General features: G+C 38.6%; 1 protein-coding gene across 2 annotated transcripts in view; it reads right to left on the reverse strand.

The window, feature by feature from the left end:
• Nucleotides 1-21371, reverse strand: part of LOC134205448 (uncharacterized) — a 118231-nt gene that overhangs the window by 14680 nt on the left and 82180 nt on the right. For both annotated transcript variants that reach the window (XM_062680691.1, XM_062680692.1), the window contains exon 2: nt 3040-3318. In XM_062680691.1, the coding sequence (XP_062536675.1) occupies nt 3040-3318 (279 nt within the window). The remainder of the gene's footprint in view (nt 1-3039; nt 3319-21371) is intronic.

The following is a 21371-nucleotide window of genomic DNA, read 5'->3' on the forward strand; positions in this document are numbered from 1 at the left end:
ATGGTACAAGGTCCGCAGTTTCGAACGATTCAAGTAGGGTGGTACCTCGGGGTTCAGCCCTAGAATCACCCCAGGCCGAGTGATGCGCGTTCATATCCCCCAAGAGGACAGGGAAAGGAGACTCGTTGATTATATTGCTTACCATTCTTGTGATGCGCGGCAGATTGATATGAACATAGGTGTCGATTTTATAGCACCACCTGCATCGTGACACACATTGTTTGTATGTACTAGTGGATTAGTTTAGAAAGTTCACAGAAGCCGCCATAATAAAATAAATCAGCGCAAAGCTTACAGTGCAAGCGCTACACGAGACCTTCAGGAAATTAATAGGAAAATTAAAAATTAATAGGAAAGGCTAATACAATTCCACTGCAATCAGGGCCGGATTTATGGGGGGGCCGGGGGGGCCGTGGCCCCGGGCCCCCACAAATCTTATGTACCAAAACCAACCTTTTTTGTACATTTTGGGGCCCCCACATACCGTCGGCCCCGGGGCCCCCTTCCGGCTAAATCCGGCCCTGACTGCAATACAAGGTGCTACACCAACGAATCGGGCAATGCGTATGCTACGAAAAAGAGCAAAGCTCCAGATGCAATTTGGCACATTTGATATGAAGGGGGAGTCAGATTTAGACACGTCCTTCTAAATAGGAAAAACAAGGCTTGTTGCTCTTTTGCATGCAAATAATAGAATTGTCAAAACAACAAACTGTAATATCGTTTATTCTTTGAGAATCCAACACTCTGCACACTGTTTGGAATTGAGGAGGATTGCGGAAGGATTACCTTGACGAGCAACTACATGCGTGAGCATTCCCACTCCGCAATATCTTTTTCCGTAATATTTGAAATAATTTTCAAGGAAAATCGAAAGAAACTCCATGGATATTCGGAATTATTTCCAAATAGAAACTCCAACAAAATTCCTGAGGAAATTCAAAAGAAGTTCAAACGAACTTCCTATGGAGTTTCGGAAGATTTTTTTGTGGAAGTTCAGAAAAAAATAATTTGGTCTTGCAGAAGAATTTTCCTTGAAGGATCCGAAGTAGAGTAGAGAACCATTTGGGCAGCACCCCCTATTCCCGTCAGCAATGTTAATTACTCGAGCGCATTACAACCGAATTACTTGTTTTTTAGTACATGGTTAGTTTCTGTCGATATCTAGTGATGTACAAACAATCAAGCCATTTGGTTGGCACGCGGTCGAGTTATTAACGTTGCGGACGGGAATAGGGGGTGCTGCCCAAATGGTCCCGCTCCCTATTACCCATGAAAATGCAGTAGAATTTTTGTCAAAATCCTGATTTTTTTTTTGGTAATCCATAAGAGTTAGTCATGGTAATTTAGATGAATTTTCGTGGAATTCATGAACAGGCTAAGTTCCTGTAATTTCCTAGCCAGTAAGCTAAAGAAACTGTGTAAGAGAAGGCGTCTCATATTATTTTCAAATATGTCTTTCTTCGCCTCTGACCATTTTGTCATTGGGCAACCCCAGTTCATCAACCGATTGCTGTGGGCACATTTAACTTGAAGGTCCCAAAAGCTGCGTAGCGCCCTTTCGTCAACGACCAGGTATGCAGGCAAAAGAGAAGATGTCGCTTTTAACGTAATCTCGTAGGCAATCGAAGGACAGGCGCGGCGGCCGGACCGGGCCGTGGCACTGTTTTGACGAATAAGGCACGGCGACGACCGGCTGCGACCGCAATTGTTATGTAAACGTCGCCCGGTAAGCAAAAGATGATTTTTTATTATCGGTCTTTCGGTTTGGTTGATGACAATGGTGTTGGCCCGCATTATGATACGCGTGACCTTGCGAGGCCTATACGATTCGCGAGGACGATATATGTGCGTGCATTTCAATAATGGGTGTGAGTGCTTTTTCGAAATGGCGAATGACAACCACCAGAGGCAAATGAGGATGAAACGTTTCTGTATACGGTCTGAGCAAATGCCATGATAAATGTCAAATTATGTTGATTAAGTTTTATTGGAAACTCGACGAGGGATCGAATTATAGATTAATGCGCGCTGGCATCAGAGCTAGACATTTTTATTTTTATTGAGAAATGGCACACGATATTGTTATAGATAATGGATTACCACTTAGTCTTTCAAAAACATAATTGTCACGCCATGATGGCGCTTGCCCAAAAACATTTTTGACTAATTGTTGTTAAAATCACTTGTTTTAACATGGCATTTTTTTTAGAAAGTTGAATTTCAGAACATTTCATCCGGAGTGTTATCATAAGATAAAGAACAAGATGTTCACGGCAGTTTTGTCAATAGCTGAATCATTAGTGCTGTCCAATGAGCAGCTCGAAGTATCTCGAAGTTGTTCCCGTCCTGCTCGTTCAACAAATGTCAACAAATGGGCATGAGCAGGACAGGGAGAAACTTCGAGCTACTTCAAGCTCTCATTGGACAGCACTATTAGTTTGTGCTATTCGAGCTTGAAGTAGCTCGAAGTTTCTCCCTGTCCTGCTCATGCCCATTTGTTGACAAAAAAGAACGAGCAGGACGGGAACAACTTCGAGCTACTTCAAGTTGCTCGTTGGACAGTACTAATGTAGCCGAACCACGACCAACTGAATACTTTAAATAAATATAATGCTGCTCTTTGACTTCATCTCACAGCACCTATGTTCATCTCATCAAAAACAACGCAATAAAAAAAATGATTTGCGTTGTCTTATTTTTGTTAATTTGAACACTGAGCACTGTTAGCAAGAAAAAGCTACAACATTGGTGCTGAATATCATTCTTTCGCGATGAGGTGAACATAATATATATTCAGAGAGATGGAAATGGGAACAGTACCCCTATTTATTTGATAATTGGCAGATTGGTCGTGCTGCAATTCTAGCATGTTGGAATGCGGGCTGCATTGTTATTAAAGTGGCAAAGTGCAATTAAATGCGTTTGCGTATCGTGTTCCGTTGTAGTTGAAGGTTCATATCAATCCACATGGGAGTAAAAATAAGGCAGAGAAAGCTTTGCGAAAAAAAACAAAAGACGACATCAGCCTCAACTCACCTTCTGCACATGTCGCCAAGTATTTCCCGTTCCGGGAGAAATCCATATCGAACACCTGTCCGGTGTGTCCTTTCAGTGTCGTGTACAGCCATGGGTGCTGATAGTTGGCGTCGGTCGTGCGTTGCTTCTTGACGGTGGTCGCCGCATTGGAGGCTGCGGTTTTGCGGCTCGGCTTGCCTGCAGCACCGGAAGCAGCTGCAGCTGCCGGTTCACCGCCCGGTCCTGACTGCTTCTGCTGTCTGCGATCGTCGTTCTTTTCGTTTCGGTTGAATGCGTCATCTGCCAGAGAAGAAGGAAAAAAAAACAGAGAGAACCGTTAAATGGTTAATTTAGGACCTGGTTGGAAGGCAGCTGCTCACAGCCACAGAGGAGTTCGCGTGTTGTTTTGCAAGAGTGAACTTTTGTGCTCAAAACATTTATGCATATTAGGTTTGCAAATGGGAATGATCGGTGAAAAAGTAGCCAAGTATCAAAGTTTCGTTGGTTCGAAACGTTTTATTTGTTCGTTTGTATGATTGAATATTTGTTTATCTTGGCTATGGCATGTTTTATTCTATGATCGATTGGGGATTTTTGTAGACTCTAAGAAACTAACCCTACAATAAATCAAGAATGCCCATTGAAGAAATAAGTCAAACATGTGCTTGAATACTGAACTTGCATACACTGCGCTTAGAATAAAGTCAGAAGTGATTCAAACTGCAAGGAGAGAAAGATGTGGAATTTTGAACATGCATTTCTTCAAATGATCGTTCTTGACTTGTTTACCTCACAATGCAGTTCTATGTAATGTAGATTTGAGCTACGCATAGATCGTGTCATTAAAGTTTTTTTTGGCGAATTGATCGTTTGGCTGCAACCGTTATGTATTGGGCCGAGGACGGTTTTAAAGAAATGGCATTTAGTCGTTTAGAAAATGTCGTTCAGCTGAAATGGTCGTTAAGCAGAACAAGCCATTTGGCCGAAAATACCGTTTGATTGAAATGATTGTTTGGCCGAATAGATCATAGGTCAAAAAACGAATCCAAGACCGATGATCAGAATTATGCTGATCTTTTTGCTTTTTTTAATAATCTTCCGTAAAGCAATCGATCCGAAACGATTATGGCATTTTCTTTAAGACATTCAGGGCTACTTTAATTTAGCAAGCGGACGAGATCTAATAATTCTTGATGCGATCGTTGAAGCTGAAACAACGACCACATCTGACGATCGGTACGAAGAAGGTGCCTCTATGGATGATTTTTCTGGTTCATACCGTTTTGACTCATATTACGAAAAAAAATCATTTCGGAGGTCTTTATGTCAAATGAATTAAAATATATTAAGAGATCTATTGTTGCTATCGGGTGGAGCAAGAAAAGAACTTTTATATAAGTGCTTGATAATCATATTTGATTGATTGTAACCATTAATACTTGGTGATTTTATTTTGACAAATTATGTCTGAAATGCTAAACGCCCATAATTAAAATTGTCGCCAACGATGAAAAACGGTTTAGAGGGGGTGATTTGGGATAACCATCCTTCTAGGACATTTTGAAATTCATTATAGTCATAAGACGGAGGACGGTAAACTCCAATTATGTTATACGGGTGACCCGAACATTTTATTTCAATATGGATATAATGAAAGCCGTTCACTGTTTTACTATCAATTAAAATACTTTCTGAGGACTTTTGCACAAACACAGCTAAACCACCAAAAGAACTATCACGACATGAGAAATGTGCACGGTAACCTGGAATATTATAAATACTAGAGTTCTGCTTTTTTAGCCAAGTTTCGCCTATTATTATAACATCAATATTAAATTTACACTCATTTACAAAATAAATAATCTCGTCAAATTTACTAAAATCTATGATTCCTCTAACATTCCACTGTAACACATTCAAACAATTAGTACCATAAAATACACACTCTTTATTAAAATTATTCAAATTATCAAAATATCTATTGTAACACACTGATGTTGACGAGTCCATTGAAATAAATATTAATACAAAACTATGACAAAAACAAACATGAAACTATTGCGTACTCTTCTTTCGCTTGGGAGACGGAGATTTACTAGCAGGCTTAGGTACATGGGAAGAAGCTTTTTGGTTAGTCATTATACGAATTAGACCTTCTCTATTCTTCACTGATTCGGGCTTACTATTGTCATCTTTTTTAACCAATACTACACCACCCATACCGACCCAGACGTACTTGATGTTCAATAGCACTTGGGAATCTCTAAGCTCTTTGAGCATTTCGAGAGATAAAGATGTAAGTTCATCGCGCAATGTCACGTTCATTGCCCGACCATTTATGACAAGCTTGGAATCAATCAATGTCGATAAAATTTGTCCCATTTGTTTTTTCTTTGAGAAAACTAGCTCCTTCGATTCTTTATCTCGAAAAACGATTCGCATTACTGCTTTTGTTACTAAAAAATCGCTCGGCCGACACAACGAAATCGAAATTCTCTGTCATTCCTAGATTACAAAGAAACTTTTGAACTAATTCGGAAACATTTTCATCTGGAGTTGTAGGAATGCCCCAGATAATTGCATTGTTGCCTAAAGCTGTTTTGTCTGTCTTGTCTACATTAGCCTCCAATTTATGTACCGTATGCTGCATCACAGTATGTGACTTTTTCAATTTAACTATTTCGGATTTCAACTGTTCATTTTCTATTCTGAGATTCTTGAAATCAGTAACTATATTGTCAAATTTTTGCGATAGGAAATCTTGAGACTTTTCAATTGCATTGGTGATCAGGTTTACTTCGTCTTTAACGGATTTCATTTCCATAGAAACAGACGAGGAGATAGTTGAAGCAAGGGAAGACAACAGGGTATTATTGTTATTCTGCATCATCACAATTCTTTGATAAATAGCAGAACAGTCAGACGAACAAAAATAATCATTTTCTCTCATACGACGAATAGCATTGCCAACAATATTTTTACATTTAAAATGAGCACTAGAGAAACAATACATGCACGTCAACACTTTTGTACCATCAGTTTCTTTCTTTTTGCAAACAGAGCAGACAAATTCATCATCTTTTTCCATCCTTATCGTTTATGGTAGCAAACTGAAGTTTATCTGGACAAGAAAACAGGAATGTAAATAAATAACCAATTAACAAGCAACACAAACTAATACTAATTCAATAAAGCCACAATAGTCAATGATAAGCTGTTGTCAATGGGAATGCGGTACTAGAATAGGAGAAGTTCGGTTCCAGTAACAGTAAAATTGTGTTTGTATAGGTTAAAAGATAATGATGTCAATACTGTACAAGTACATCAAGCTCCCACGGTTACTAAAAGAAACGATTGTGCAGTATGCTTTCCAGCCTACGAGACCAAAGCACTCAACCACAACAGAAGCAAATTGGTCGTCAAGTGGCCGTTTGGGCCGCAGTGTTTATCGCAGTTTACTGCTTTGTTACAGGAGTGCAACCACAATGCGTATCAGAAACGTTTCAACAATTGCTTCAACGTTTGTCAAGTAGCCGTTTTGGCGACAAAGGAGAGCACGATAGAAACATTCGAAGGAAACTATGATATCACAAAGTGTGTCTATAGGCGTACTAACATCTACTAACAACTTTGTACGAATACTCTTTTCACCTGATGGTCTCCTTCACCTCAATACAGCAGCAACAGCACACTATCAACAACAGCAACCACTAGCATAAAACAGCTTAACAGATTCACAATAATGACCACTTCTGGAATTGAACACATTAGCTAGAATAATTATTATTTCTTCAAATTGACTGATCTAGAAGATTGTCAACCATAGACACCACTTTATCTTAAGTAAAGACGTTATCACTAAACAATAAAATGTAATATAACAATTAAACGTATTTGGAACACTATTAATTTACAATTATTTATCGGACAATTAACGGTTCGTGTCAACCAAATGACAGTGTTGCCAGTGTAATTGAACATCTACACACAATCGCAAATTAGGCAACTGTACACGAGCCCTTCCGAAATTTTCAATTTCGATTGTCTGCCGTTTGACTTCAGTTAGTAACGAATCATGCCAAAAAACAAACAGACTAAATTATCACCGAATCTTTCCCACAGATAGCAAATGATGCATAGCCGTGTATTTGTTTACATTCGGTTCGTAAACGAATGGAATCGCAATTGAGTGGTGAGTGAGGATTCGGCAGAAAGAATCAGGCCGCAAAACGAATCATTGAGTCTAAATTGAATCAATCTTCTGAGTCCAACTCAGTGTTTTCTGCTGCACTCACTACACATCGGTTCATTCTCATCTCTCTAATTCTTTTCGCACTATTTGTGGTTTCACTTCTTCTTGCTGGGGGGCACTCAGTAGGTATGAATCGTTTGTCGGTTCGCTGTTGGGTTGAGTAGCATTCATTTTGCAATCGTGTGTTCGCTGATGGATAGGAATTTTAAATCGGTATGATTCGTGTGAGTGAGTGAGTTTTCCCATAGCTGGGTATATGTCCAAACAAGACCCCCACGCCTACACCACAGTCTACTATGAATCTGAAGGGTTCAAGGGCAAGGAATTGACACTGATTTTCGATGTTCTTGGAACCATTTGTCCAACTTTAATCGGAAAGGACATTCTCAGCAGCTGGCAACATTGCCAACAAAATCCGATGCGGATTGGGAGATGAATCGCTCAGTATGTTATGTCTACTACGGCATTTAAAATTAGTCAATAAATATTGTTTTATTTATGTATAAACAAAAAGTCCAAATCAATTTTATTATTTCTAGGAGATCGGAGTGTGCCATGCTTGCGACTGGTCGCAAATTTTCGAGTGTCAAATTTTCGCCGGGCGTTGATATTCAAATTTTGGCTGATTTCAGCCGAACGTTTCCGCGTGGTTCTGAAAGTTTTATTGTAGTGTCGATAATGTTTAATCTGTGTCGCATGTGGAGATCAAGCCGGGACAAGCATTGTTCCGCCCTAAACGAGTCATTTTTCTGACGTAGATTCCGCTTTCTCTTGATGGAGTGTAGATTTAGTTTGCACTGTGAAGAGGGTGCATGAAAAAAATGTGCAGAGGGCGATAAGCCCCAGGTGAAACAAAATTTCAGTGTTACAAGAACACGAAACTGTAGATCACTGGAGAATCTTGTATGGCGACATTTGAAGCTTTGTTTTTCTGAAAATACATGACGCTTCGGATGTTAACGACTGCGGAGTTCATAGTGTACAGGCCCGTATTCCTGGAAAACTTATATATTTTGCTTGGATAAGCTAAGTATTATACCCCTTTTTACAGTGAACTCTTCCTAGCTCGATGTTCTATAACTCGATATTTTCCTTTACTCGATGAAATTCAAAGACCCTTGAATCTAGCATAGAGCTTGCTGACGTTTAATCATCTTTCTCTTTCAAGCGTATGGGGAGGATAGGATTTGTTTTCGAAATAAAAGTTTTCGAAATTTGTTATTTAAAATAAAAGTTAGATGTTAGCAGTGAAAAGTGAGTGAGAAATGAGAAGTCAAAAGTGTGATATAAGAAGTTATAAGTAAGAAGTGCGAAGGGAAAAGTGAAATATAAGAAGTGAGAAATGAATAGAGAGAAGTGAGAAGTACGAAATTCGAAGTGTGAAGTGAAAAGTGATAAGCGCGAAGTAAGAAGTGAGTAGTGCGAAGTGAGAAATGAGGAGTACGAGGTAGAAGTGAGTAGTGAAAAGTTATAAATGAAAAGTGATAGGTGAGAAATTAGAAGTCAGAAGTGAAATATAAAAAGTTATAGGTGAGAAAGGAGAAGTGAGCTATGGGAAGAGAAGTGCGAAGTCAGAAGTGAGAAGTTAGTAGTGGGAAGTAAGAAATGAGAAATCAGAAGGGAGATATAAATCAGTGAGAATTGAAAAATGAGAAGTGAGAAATAAATAGAGAAAAGTTAGAAGTGAAAAATTAAAAGTGAGAAGTTTTTTTTAATCTTCATTAAAGTGATTTTTCTAAAATGGTTCATCACTGTTAAAGCGAGAAGTAAGAAAATCGAAGTGTGCAGTGAAAAGTGAGAAATGAGAAGTGAAAAGTGCGAAGTAAGAACTGATTATTGGGAAGTGAGAAGAGAAAAGTGAAAAGTGATAAATTTGAAGTGCGAAGTAGTAGCGAGAAGTGAAAAGTTAGAAGTAATAAGTAAGAAATGAGAAATCAGAAGCGAGGTATAGGAAATTATAAGTGAGAAGTGAATAGTGAAAAATGAGAAGTGAGAAATAAATAAAGAAAAGTGAGAAGTGAATAGTTAAAAGTGAGAAGTTAGAAATTCGAACTGTGAAGCAAAAAATGAGAAGTGAGAAATGAGAAGTGCGAAGTAAGAAGTGAGAAGTGAGTACAGTCAAACCTCCATGAGTCGATGTTGAAGGGACCGTCGACTCATGGAAATATCGAGATGTGGAATAGAAAATCCTTGGGAAGCTGATTGAAGGGACCATCACAGTAACCAAGCAAATATTTTTTATATGGCATAATTTGCTTCCATGAGTCGATATCGAGCCATGGAACATCGACTCATGGAGGTTTTACTGTAGTGGGAAGTGAGAAATTAGAGGTGAGAAATTCGAAGTGCAAAGTAGTAGTGAGAAGTGAAATGTTAGAAGTGATAAGTGAGAAATGAGCAGTCAGAAGTGTGAAATAAGAAATTATAAGCGAGAAAAGAGAAGTGAAAAGTGAAAAATGAGAAGTGCGAAGTGAGTTGTGCAAAGTGAGAATTTAATAGTGAAAAGTGAAAAGCGTGGAGTGACAAGAGAGTAGCGGGAAGAGGGAGGTGAGAAGCGAGATGTTCGAAGAGGGTAGTGAGAAGTGAGAAATTAGGAGTAAGAAGTGAGCTGTGAGAAGGAAGAAGGAAAACGTAAGAAGTGAGAACCGGGGAACGAGAAGAAAGAAACGAAATTCTTTCTCTTTCCTTATTTCTTTTACTTATCCCTTCTTCTTTCTGTCTTATATCTGCCCACTCCTCTTCTCGCTTCTCACTTCCCAATTATAATCTCTCATTTTTTACTCTTTGCTTCTGTCTATGTCACTAATTACATTCCATATCCCATTTCGCAACTATCACTTCTCACTTTTCACCACTCACTTCTCGCCACTGACTTCTCACTTCTCATTTCTCATTTTCAACTACTGTGTGCACACTGCACACATCTCACTACCCAATACTCACTTCCGTTTTCAGTACTCAGTACAATTGATATTAATCACACTTTTCATATTCACTACTGTTCAACCATATGACTTGTTCCCACAGTGCACATTGTCATTTGGACAAAAGCAAAATTCCAAAGAATTTCCAGTGAAAATTTCGAAGACATTTCCGTGACAGTTTCAAATAATTTCCCGTAGAAACTTCGACACCTTTCCTGTACAAATTCCTAAGAATTTCCCGCCGAAGATAATTCCAGGAAAAAATCTCAGAATAGGTTGAAAAAATCCCGGACGCGATAAAAACGTTCCCACGCCATTTTTCGAACATTTTCTCGACCGGACCGAGAATCGAAAGAAAGTCACCTTTAGCGTGATCATGGCAAAAATGTATTTTCAAAGAGCTCGACAGTGAGGCCTCGGCCAAACTGCACGCGTCTTGTCATTAATTTACAAAAAGCGCCATCTTCCAGTAGTGTTATTGAAATTGTTTCGGGGACTAATTTAAATTTTATTTTATTCCTTCGAAATAGTTCAATCGTACCTTCAGGAACTGCTTCAGGAGTTTTTCTCCTTTCGTTTTTTTCTCATAATTTGACCGTAATATTTGGCAAGTCCCGGCCAAGCACATCGGTGCGTCAATTCTGTAGATTTTGCTGTTGGTTTCCCCGTGCAGCCAGTATTTGGGGATTTTTCTTACGTTGGTTCTCTCGAAATGAAATGAGCCTGAACCGAACTTTGTTCTTTGTGTTAAAACACAAAATGAAAAATGAAAGATATTCATTTGTGATCATATTTTATGTGGCTGTCGTTACAGTCACTACATTGCGTTTAAGCTGCAACATAAATCCGGTAAGACTAGAGCACAACTGATGAAGTTGTCCTAACAAGTTCTCGTCGGTTTATAGAGATGTCATGTTACGATGATCAGATATTACAGACGGCAAATGTTTTCCATGATAATGATTTCGTGCGGGAGGCACATCCACTTATCTGTGCACACATAGCCTACGCATTTGCTGTACGAGTACGATTGTTACTCCGAGGGACTTTGAGCTCTATTTTAAAACACATTATCTTATCAGGCAAATGTGAATCTACAAAGGAAGAGGGGAGATACCTTTTTATCATATTTTTGTTTATGTTGTGTAAGCCATTTCTGCGATATTCAGTTGAACCACCAAAGCAACACCGGTTTTGTTCCCGTTTGTCATTTGCGCACTACCGCCACCGAGCAAACTCGCTCGATCAAATACAACTCGTGCGCTAAACATTGGGCGTTAATGGTTTCGTGAAAATTATTTCGATCACAACTAGAATATGTTCTAAGTGTAACATCAATTAGCTCTGTGATCAAAGCTCTTAGTGGACATTTTCTGAAAGTATATTCGTTGCGCAATAGATGCGTAATTATAAATTAGATTAAGACTTTTTATTGCCTAGCGAATATAAATTGACCAACAGCTTACGAAGAAGATAATAATATTCTGGAATGTCGTTTCACCGAGTTGTGGTGAGGGAACTCGCAGAAAATTATTTCGCGCACCCTCGTGATTCGCATTTCCACAAATCAACAAACTTATTTGCGTATGCGCTAATAAAAGCGGCGCTAGCTGCTATTTTTGCCACAAAACGTGCGAATAAAATAACAATCCAATTGGAAAGCAAAACGACGACATCGAAGTTCTGTTATTATGACCGCCCTTGTTTGTGTATACAACTTTTTTGTAAACATTTATGCGTAGCGCATTTTTTTGAACACGCAAACAGTGTAGTGGCGGCGGCGGAGGCTTGTTGTGTTTGTGGCGCGCGTGTCAATCGTTGAACTCCTAATCCTATTCTTAGATAAAGTGGAAGCGGATTTCGTAATACAATCCGTGTGAAAGAAAATACTTGATAGGGCTGTTCATGAATTACGTAGCAATGATGTAGATTGGTAAGGTAATAAGGGATCCGAACGCAGTTGAATCTTACATACAAAAAGTGTTCCGAAGTGGCCAAACTTTGCATTTCATAAATTGTGAACAACCCTCACATGAGCAAAAAAAGAACGAAAAAAGACACTCAGCTTTCATCTCAGAATGGTGAATGGCTTGAATCAGCTGATCATTTTTTACTGTCTTGAGTGGACAAATTGCTATTGAAGATGAAACGCTAGAAACGATTAGCTGGATGTTGATTCAAATCATAAATAACAAAAAATCAGAAGATGTTTAGTTAAGAGGTGCAAACATACGATCGCATAAATGAAATAATATTTATTGCCTGTTTCTGCCATGTCACGGTGAGCATCGAGCTATTAGAATGATATTGATGTTTTTCTATGCATTAAAAGTTAAATAACAAAATTTCAATAATAAGACGCAAATAGCTGCAAATGCCAAATATTTTTACAATCGCATACTTATTCAGATTTTTGCGAAAACGAAAGTGATTCAAGAAACGAAACATTTGCGTCACCAAAAATCAGCGCAAACACCCGATGACCATCGTCAACACCGAATCTCATGATGGTGGTCTGTCAAGCACGCTAGAGCGGCTATAATATTTATCTTTTTGGCAAACGTGCCTCTGCTTGAGATGGGAATGCCATCCACCACCGCTCGGCTCTTCGCCCGACATATTTTGACAAATTGATGAACTGTGAGAGGAAGAATTTTACGAGGAAGGTTACGCAATGCAACAAAAAAGTGGGGTGACCGGGGTCACTGTGAATTTGTTGAAAATTGAATCGAGTTACGATTGATGAACTTGACCTCAACTGACATTAAGCAAAAAAAAAAATGTTGCAGATGTGTGCTGATAAGCAAAGTCGGTCGCGTGTGTAACTGTATGTAGTGGCGGCGAGACAAGGTTCATGCGAAATGCGACTAACGCTGCTAATCTTCATCTGTTTTATATTTCACGGCTTTATCAAATGTGTATGTATATTGTACAGTCATGCACGAGGGGCTTTCCTTGGCCTAGCGGTAAGATACGAGGCAACAAAGTAAGAGCATGCTGAAGGAAGACGGGCTACAATTCTGGGCAGGGGTTGTTCAGATCTTCCAGTAGCCTTAGTTATTGGCAAACTACTAAATGATCCAACTCAAATTACTAAATGATCGAAACTATCCTGGATTCTAGTCCGGTATTGGAAATGCTATAGTTAGAAATTTTCTCGACTTCCCATCGTGTTAGTCTAATCATATACGAATACAAGTTGACCATAAAACTTTACGTTAATAACTCCGTGGAAGTGCTGAATGAACACTAAGTTGCGAGGTGGCAATGCCCTACTAAGGGATTTAATGCCAAGAAGATGAGGAAGAACAATGCTAGTTGTAGCCAGCCGGATAAAAGTTGACAACCAATTTTCAAACCCACAACCCGATTTGAAATCACAAATTTGACCATACATCGGCCAGGAGAATAATACAACATTTTCTTTATACAAATTTACAAATTTTCAAATAACTTTTGATGACTTTATTCAGGAAGATAAAAAAATATCAACAAAATAATTTTAATTCGAAAATTTATTTCTGCTCGGGTTCCACCGTTTGATGAGAATCTTTATTCATTCTACAATGATCAATCGAAAGTTGTGGGACAGGTGGGTTAGTTCCGTGCGGCAAACAGGTTTGGCAACTAGTAAGGGCAGTTATCGGACTGTGGTTTATGGAAATGTGGCATGCTAAACGAAAATATAAATAGAGACAAACCACCTGCCCGTCCGTCCGATGGCATGTGATCTGCAACAACGCAATAATTTTCGATCACCGAAATCCGGAATGATCCGGTCGCCGCTAATCATATGGAACTGGTTCGCGTGAGAACGTGGTCCGAGCCAATATGCCTTCCATCCAAATTAAAACGCTCCATGGACAAATGAAACTTTTCTAAAGGAAATGGAAAATCTTGTGTAATTGATCACTTGGACCGGTTTTCATACATTTTGATAGTTGCTTTTCCTACATCTTAGTTCTTAGGATATCAAAATCTGATATCTAAGACAACATCATCTTACGTTAATGCTTGAAACTTGAAGCATTGCAATAACAATTTCAGATGGATCTTTTAGTAATCAAAAACTCGTAGTTTAAGAAAGAGATCTGGAGAATATTTTGTGAGACTTTTCAATAAATTATTTAAACAAATTATTGGAGGAACTATCGAAAAGATATCTGAAAAAGAACTCTCATGGTAACATTTATAAAACGACTTTCATTTTTTTACAATACGGTCGTGATTTGTCGAATTTGATTTAAATACGTATGGGTCACTTTTTAGTTGAGCCTCCGTTGATTGAGCAAAGACCAAAAAACATTGTGATGTCTTAATTTGATGCAAACATTAAGAACGGGTTTTAGTGTCACTGGTCGTCATTTGTGATCAAATGGTTGTCAGTTGACCTAATTAAAACCAAAATTAATTACGGTAACCAAGTTCTGGCCAACGTTGCGATCCAACCAGCGAATCAGTTATTTTGTTATTTTTATCAAACTTTTAAATCATCCGTTCGCTAAAAAAAATAAGGCGTAAGTTGTTTGAAGTGCTTAATATTAAGAATAAAGTTTAAATTTTCAACTAGTAGGTAGCTTTCTCACTCTCTCTTTCTCTCGTAAATGATAATAAAAATAAAGGGAGCTGCATCTACCCAACGATTGATCTTCCATGGAAGAAGCCCAATTTGGGTTTTTCATCATAGTCCCGGTTGGGTGAAAATAACATAAATTTGACTTGATGAAACCTAGTGTTGGGTTAAAATTTAACACGGGAGTAAAGGTAAAGTACTCACCGGATTTTTTGCATTTTACTTACTTTTGGCTTCTTCCACACAAGGGCGGATTTAAGTGAAAGGAACCCAAATGTGAGTTGATTTCCGGTTCCGTGTAGTTTTTCTTAATAACAATTCTCGGGTACTTATTCAAAAGGACGTATGTGATTTTGTAAACAAAGATTCAAACGTTTATTTGTCCAATCTGATGGCACTCCCACGCAAACCAACACCACCAACAGGTAGCCGAAGCCTCCCCCTATCTGTTTATGGTGATGGTTTGCGTGGGAGGGCTATCAGATCGGACGAATCGACGTTTGAATCTTTGTTTACAAAATCACATACGTCCTTTTGAATAAGTACCCGAGAATTATGTGATTGCATCGTGTGGTGTCCACATCTGTCTCCACCAGTGCTGTGGCGACATCCACTTCACGGATGATCCAAGCTTTCTCATCCATCAAGAAGAAGCCTTAGGGTGAAGCCAGAGTAAACGCGACGTGCGATGCGACGCGACAGTGCAATTTGACAGCCTGTTGATAATGATTGTTATTCTTTTACGTGAGTCGCGTCGCGTCGCATAGCAAGTCGCGTTTGCTCTGGCGGGCACCTTATTCATAAAATAGAAATTTGAAAAGGGCATGAGGTGTTGATTAATCGCCCTGCAAAGCAACTTTCGGAAATGCAAATTCTCTTCTATTTTGGTTCCTCATTTGTTCATATTTCGGACCCCCCGAGTTTAAGGACAATCCTCACGAAATCCAAATTTGAAAGTACTCGCGTTTTCACGGGCACCTCATTTAACACGGAAGCTACGCACAACTGTAATTTTCATTATTTCAGCTTTGCTGCGTCGCAGCATGCGTGGAATAATAAAAGTGACAGTTGGCTTCCGTTTTGAATGTAGCGCCCGTCAGACGAGTGGAAGCATTTTTTTTTGACATTGTTGTTTGTTTGAAGAGTTCTGATGCTTCTTACTGAATCAAGGCCTACATTGATTAAAATACGTAAATATTTTCTACCTCTTGAATGTCAAAAAAGCACTCATCGGAACTCACTCGGCCACCATTACCGAGCGCAAATTACTGGATTCTGAAAATGTTTCTGAAGGATTTCTTCCCGAAATCTTCTTCCATGGTGACCCGATCCCGATTCAACCAAAATTGATCGCTCCCGTCGTTTAATCGCTGATTGCACTTGTCTGTTCTCCTGTTTCGCTTTTATTATTCCATCATCAGTCTGTCTAGACCAGTTTTCTTGTTTCATTAATCAGATGCGATCGGCCTTATTTTTAGGCTAAAAGTTTCCGCCAGTTGCTTCCGTTCTATCATAGAATCGGGATTGGGAAATGTTTCACACCGGTAAACATATGATCTAAATCCAGGTCTAGTGGAAATTCTTCCCGATCCATACGATTCACTTTTCGGTGCTGCTCAAGATGTGCCCTCTGGTCATAATGAGGTAATTCCGGCGGTAAGTCGAATCGCCGTTTCTGTAAACTATTTCCATCAACGATATGTCTGCATCTAATTGTCAAACAAATTCGGAGATCTCAACTAACGTCGGTCGGGGAGCGGTAAGCGGAATGCGAAATTGGACAGTATTTACAATCATTCTGTACGTTATTGTCTTTACCAGTGAGCGCAAAGAAAGTGGGAAATAACAGATTTCGACGGCTAGAAGGTATTGTCTACTAATACGACCTGCTGTTTAACGTCTGCCAACGATGCAGTTCAGAAAAGCAACTGTTTTAGAGAAAACCGTTTACTTCTACGGAGTCGATAAATCAACGTTTGTTTACAAAATAATGTACGTCAGGTAATCCCGCTTTGAGTATAACAACGGGTGAAGGAGCACTCTAAGGGCCTCCGGAGAAAATCTTTGCGTGGGACAAAAATCCTAGCGACAGTTTTGACTCACAACGAGAGAACAACGAATAGACAGATTCGCTCTTGTTTTACGAAGCTCAAGTTTTTGATTGTTGATGCTCGAATTTAGCTTTCGATTTGCTCTCATCGATAGCAGGAATAGTTTTCGTTTTGGTGTCACAGTAAGATTTTTCTGCTGAACATTAAAAGGATTTAAACGTTAAAACGTTGAACGTTAAAAGGATTAGAAACATATCATATTCGACGACATAACATATCAACATCAAAACAAGTTATCGATTTGCTCTCAAGCTTTGCTCGGGCCCCAGTCCGGACGGAATCTTCAGTATGCTGTTGAAGAAACTGTCCAACAAGGGGTACAGCTGCCTGAGAGCATAACTCAACAGGTGCTTCTAGCTTTTGCAGTACTTGCCGACTAAATGATTGATAAGAAAAGTAATTTCTATTCTTAAACCTGAAAAGAGGCTGCCGCCTGAGCTGACTTTCTGATACTTGGGAAGATTCCTACTGGGAGCGAAACATCTGACATAACGCCATTTAGTAGAAAGCACATTTGGCTTAACTGTGGCCTACGTAAAAAATGGGTTACTTGGCCTAACATAATCAAAGGATTCGGGATCAGGGAATTTCGGCTGCACATCCGGATAATTGGCATCATGGACGTGGAGTGTGGCGCGAATTTCCCTAAAGGGATGTTTACCTCGGGCCACACAAGTATCTCACCTTTGCCAGCGAATCCGCCTACTCATTGCCGTAGATGAGGCAGTGAGATGGGACCCAAATAAAGGCAAATCTTGAATGATCTTTCGACCAAAACACGCATCTGCTCTCTTATGTTTGTAAGAAAGTAAGATGCGTGCTTAACAGGTTTCATCGACCGGAGTGCCTCGATAGAACTAAGACTGGCGACGCGTTTGTCCGGTATTGAGCAGATATAAATGTGATTCATTTAAAATGGTTTTCTGGAGCAATTCCAATTTTGAAATTTAAATTTAAATCCCGTTATGCAAAATGACTCATATGTTTGTCGCAGTTCAGCATAACGAAAAAAGTCTGTTATGCCAAATGACCTAATGCCAGATGGCGTTATGCTAAATGACTCAGAATCTGATCCCTTCCTTCCGGAAGTGGGTTTGTCAATCTTCTTTATTAAATTACTAATATTAAAAATCAAGTTCAAAATTATGACAATTGTCCGCCAAGTCAAGTGAAACTCGCCGCAGCAACCTAATTGTGACTGAATCTGGTCACATATAAGGTATTGTGATTTATGTCTAACAAGTTTTCTGTTACTCGGGCCAGGTTACCAACACTTAAAATTATATCAAATGAACAAAATATAGAAAAATGAAAAACGATCCGTAAATAACACCTAATTGTTTCATAGCACGCTACCATCAACTCGGGATTCGATCAAGGATCGGATAATTTCCATTTTGGCTGGTGGTGGGTCGAATTCTGAATAGCCCTTTTGCTCCAGTGTCTTCTCCCGGGAACTGGTTATAAGGATTTTGAGTAAACTTAAAATAAATTTGCTCGTTCCGAAATGAAAAAAATCATCTAGCGACACTTCCGATTCCAGCAAACCAGAAACTCGTGCGAGTGCAATGGGGGAAAAGGCAAATCCGTTGAACATTTATTGGGCAGTGATGCATTGTAAATTATTAGTAGGACATTACATGGTTGAAGAAGAATTCCCTTAATGACAAGACTACAATGAAAACTCCACCTGGAAATTAGGCCGTTACAAATAGTTAATCAACATTTTGTCCTTATTAAAATGTTATGTTCGTTCAAGTATTCAAGCAGTTGCTCTTTTACAATTATTTCCAACAATTTTTCATAAACGGGTAGCATATTAATAGGCCTAAATTCTTCCGCTTTTGTAGTTCCATTCTTTTTAGGTATCGGTATTACTATTGATTGTTTCCAACTACTAGGGAACTTGCCCTGAATAAGAGACTCATTGTCTAATGAGGAGCGTTTAGTATGGTATTCTCCCCCATCTTTTTAAGTGGTTTTTATTATTTAAATATGATTCTATAAATATGAGTTGAAGTCTTCTCACAATGAAAATAATTTGTTTTTTTTTCGTCGTTCGTGAATACGAAAATACAAAAAAAAACTTTTCCTAACCAAATTTTGTCTGTCATATTCTGATAAATAAAATATGCTAAATGAAATTCAAAACGAAATATCTATCCATGAGTACAGTATCGACCCGATTTTTTCTAAACCCGATTTTATAATGTTTTCGACCCGATTTTGTTGCCCCAATAAAATGTGAAAATTTTAATGATTCTTTTTATTTTTGTAAATAATACCGCAAACAACAATGATGTTCATGAAATAACTTTCACCGCCTGCGGTTGATTATGAATCATTTCTGAGTACCTGGCAAGAGTTTTGTTAGCCTTTTCGACAAAAAACTATGGGTTCCGTTCACGTATTTTGTCTTCCCACGTTTATGTCTGATTCATATTTGTGAAACAAATAAAAACATTTAATATTTTTTTCCGATTTTGTCACATTTCCTATTTTATCACCCTAAAATTCATGTTTGGGTGTTTGGGAGGTATTTGATAAAACACAGGAAGAATCTTGTTTCCATGTCCTTCTTTTGCAACGAAATGTCCTCATTTTTCGCCATGATTTGGGTGAATAATTTTCCTTTGAGAATATTTCATATGGTCACCCTAATCAGAATAGATCCGATGGCTATTTCAACCATCAACCTACCCACTTCAAAGTTATCAATTCCGACCATCAACCAATCCTATTCAGAGATGGAGCTCAGATCTAATAGCACATGAGCCCACGAAAAAACCGTTTTTAGATTTGCGTTAGTTAAATCTCCCTAAAATTCGGTAAAGTTTGAATGGTTTCCACTACTTTAAATATTTACAGGGGCTTATACTGCCATTGATCGCATAATCCTCCCCACAAATTCAATCATTTCCAGCTTACCACAGATAAGCAAGATAGTAAAGCCTTTTTTACTGTTGTGGGATTAGATGCAGAAAATGAAGCTTTCTGAACGATTCACTGGCTTCTTGTAAAATGAACAAAAATGCGAGTGTTACAAATATGCGGTCATGGGCAGTATATCAATCATAAATAAATTATTAATTATACTGTCGTGCGGGGCTTCATTTGACTCCGAGGACTATATTGGATTTCTGATTTGATAAAAAAATAAACGAAAAAAATACCAAATTTGAAACAACTAACAAGACACCTGAATGGTAATAATAGCAATTCGACAGTAATTTGTGTTCTAATTCTTGTTTCAAAATGTCCAAAGTAGCCCCCGATTGTCAAAAAAAAGCCCCGTACGACGGTTTTAAACATCTAATATTGATATATTTTATGACAAGCTTCAATAGGGTGGAAGTAACAGGCGATATGAATAGTTTGAGCTGATAAGATTCATAAGAAAAAAAAATTCAGAATTTTTTATTATCCTAAAGCGTTGCAAATAGTCACAACTTTCATAAACTCTAAAAAGAAGTCTTAAGTTAATTTACTATATTGCCGAATATTTACTGGAATTTGAAGTGATTTTAATTCATAAATCTATAATTCTCACTTCTTTTACGCGAGGTTAAAATTGTTCTTTTAATGTAAAATATTGAACATTTTGTTTGCCTTAGGATTGATGTCCACGTTTTTTCAACGCGTTTCTAGCGTTTTTTCAACGCTGCGCTTAAAGCCAAAAACGTGTATCGAGAAAAGCGCACCTGCGTGCACTTGGCTTTGATAAAAGCCGCTACCTGGGCATTGGGCCTTAAGAAAGGGTAGCCCGATAGACATTTCGCCAAGGGTGCTGACAATCCACGCTACGGCTCTGCCCATGAAGAATAGTTTTAAGATTCATAACTTAGCTAAAATTTAGCAATTAATAGGACATTACGTTCCGTCAGACATGACCAAGAAAAAAAAGAATGGAGAATGATCCATAATAATATATGTTGATCAACAAAAATTGGGTTTATGGTAGCGTGTTATAGAACAATCAGGTTTTATGCCACACCGATCCTACTGTTTCAGAACGCTATCCACCAACCACACGGCTGTAAGTAAACTATTTTAGTTTGAGCGACCGATTTTTCAGCTCAGTTTGACTTCCGCAAGGCGTAATACGGCCACCGTGCTGCAGAACGTCGAAATTGCTTTCGATCATAGAATATAAGAATTTTTGGAGATCCCTTGATGCTTTGGTACAAATGAAGAGTTGATATTTAACTACGCTATAGAACTTTTTTTTTGCGTGGATATTTCTCGGGTACTTATTCAAAAGGACGTGTGTGATTTTGTAAACAAAGATTCATATTCGTCGATTTGTCCAATCTGATGGCACACTCACGCAAATCAACACCACCAACAGGTAGCCGAAGCCTCCCCCTATCGGCCTATGATGATGGTTTGCGTGGGAAGGCTATCAGATCGGACAAATCGACGTTTGAATCTTTGTTTACAAAATCACACACGTCCTTTTGAATAAGTACCCGAGATTTATTGTTTTATCAAAC

The sequence above is a fragment of the Armigeres subalbatus genome, chromosome 1 (assembly GCF_024139115.2).
Source record: "Armigeres subalbatus isolate Guangzhou_Male chromosome 1, GZ_Asu_2, whole genome shotgun sequence".
Classification (NCBI taxonomy): Eukaryota; Metazoa; Arthropoda; class Insecta; order Diptera; family Culicidae; genus Armigeres; species Armigeres subalbatus.